General features: G+C 34.6%; 1 protein-coding gene across 1 annotated transcript in view; it reads right to left on the bottom strand.

Moving 5' to 3' along the window:
- UTRN (utrophin) overlaps nt 1–2272 on the bottom strand; it is a 498335-nt gene that overhangs the window by 302752 nt on the left and 193311 nt on the right. Inside the window, exons 38-39 of the mRNA XM_019653741.1 lie at nt 1415–1576; nt 840–977 (exon numbers count right to left, since the gene is read on the bottom strand). Of these exons, the coding sequence (XP_019509286.1) occupies nt 840–977; nt 1415–1576 (300 nt within the window). The remainder of the gene's footprint in view (nt 1–839; nt 978–1414; nt 1577–2272) is intronic.

The raw sequence follows: 2272 nt of genomic DNA on the forward strand, positions 1-2272 counted from the left end.
AAAGAGGACTTCCAGAACTGCTTCAGAGAGTGGCATGAATGATGGGAAAAGTATGTTCGAAGTGAAGGGGAGTATTTTGAGGGGGATTAATGGTAATGTGTCTTTTACCGCAACAATTTTTTTTATTTTAAAGTTCACCATATCTTTTGATCACACCTCGGATATCCCTACATTGAAAATTATATTCTAAAAGATGACATTCCTCTGTAAATTCAAAGGTGATAGCAAAATGATAATACAGGTTCCCCGAGTTAGTGATCCTGAAAACAGTTACAATTCCTAAACGAAACCAACTCAAGACTAAAATCATTGAGTCAATAATGTGGTGTTTAATCTACATGTCTGCATTTATGTATAACAAGAACAGACCTCTGGGGAAAGCCCACACATTTGTAATGCAGTGGGGAAGATGGCCACCGAAAAGGGATCTGGTAGTGAATCTTTTTCTAGAATCTACATCATATTTTATCAATTTCACAAATTTGGTTATTTGTAAACTAGAATTTTTTTTGACATGGTCAAGATTTCTGCATATAAAATATAGACCCTAAGGAGCAAGCCACTCCCAAAAGGGATAGCTCCTTTTTAAGGTTTAGTACATTGTCAGAAAATCAAAAGAGATGTCCAACAATAATGAATTATGTACTGTTTTCTTCGACGCTTGCCCCATCCAAAAATATAAACATATCTAGCAATACATACTAGAAAAAAGAAAGGAGAAGGAGATAGTATTCCAACTGGTTTGTTTTGGGGGGTCCATGAATACTACATCAAACATCTGGATGACAGGGTTGAATAGTTATTGATGTAAGTGGACAGAGAGTATCCCATGATTATACCTTAGTTTTGTTGTATCTTGCATGCAAAAGTAATAACTGCAAACGGATCTTTTCTTTCTTACTATCCTCCATAGGTTGATGTAACATTTGTTCTCCTCTTTGTAGAACTTCCTCAATCTGGGCTCTCTCCTCATCCATCTGAATGTTTAAAAGGAAAAAATGTGCTCAGAAGGAAAATGCATAGGGTCACTTACTATCAGTACCCAAGTAGGAGAACTGAGCTATAAAGTATAAGTCAAGGTATGTGCATCTGAATTATATACAATAAAAATTCATGTTTCTTCTTAACATATTTTATATTTTAAGTTAAAACATCTCATAAAGAATACTAGTTTAGCAGAAGTTAGATAGCATTAAGATAATACTACCTTTACTCAGAAAGCACAATGTCTCTCTTTTTAAAGCATCATGTAAATCATGTAGCAAATCTTACATCGACACTCATCAGAAAATCACATTTGGATCTGTTCTTTCGTGTGTAGCAGGTATTTGGGTAAAAAATATAAATGTAAAAATATAATTAACACAGAAGAAAAATGAGTAGACCATAGTTTTAAAAATCTCCTTGAACCAACCTTTTCATCTTCATTACTGGTTTCCAAGTGTTTTTCCATAACTTTTAACATATTTTCTATGTCATATTCTAATTTTTCCAAGTCAGAGAAAGGCACATCAGTTTCAAATGCTTCAGTGGTGACCAGACATTGGTATGATAATGGTTCTTGGCCAATTAGCAACTGTAAAAGAAAAAACGTTCTTAGAAACAATATTCTTAACTTGACCTTCTGTCATTAATAAGAAGGATGGCGTGTCAAGGTAGAACTAGCATTTATTTGAATTGACTTTTATTTATTCATACAGCAATGATTTCACCAATGTGGGCTTCTCTTAATTACCCATTTTCTCCAAACTCTAAGCTAGAGATGTGACATAGTATGCAAATGACTGTGGTGGCCTCGAATGCTATGTGAAGGATTCTAAGACCATATGTGAGCACAGGAGGAAATGGTGCCTTGATCCAAAAGCCATCCCTGCCATGGCCACAGACATGAAGGGGGGCCACCACCTAGTACACATACATCCCAAAGAAAGTCTTCCCAGTATTCCCCCTGGATTTTGATACCCAAAATTGAAAGAAGTATATATTTCTCAATGCAGTATTTTCAGACAATATATATTTAGAAAGACTTTACATTTATGTGACTAAACTCAATGTAACAATTTTAATAAAACCAAATAACAGGCAGGAGAATGACATGTAATATTGATTGAATGTGGGAAAACTAGCACTCTGACACTCTGATTGTGAAAGTATAAACTGGCCCAAACTTTCTGTAGGATTCACTCTTTGGAAAATCTGTTTAACACAACTATTTAAATCTATTTATACACAACTTTTGCAACAGTTTCAAGGAATTCTAAGAATTGATCCT

This window comes from Hipposideros armiger, unplaced genomic scaffold (assembly GCF_001890085.2).
Source record: "Hipposideros armiger isolate ML-2016 unplaced genomic scaffold, ASM189008v1 scaffold_206, whole genome shotgun sequence".
NCBI lineage: Eukaryota > Metazoa > Chordata > Mammalia > Chiroptera > Hipposideridae > Hipposideros > Hipposideros armiger.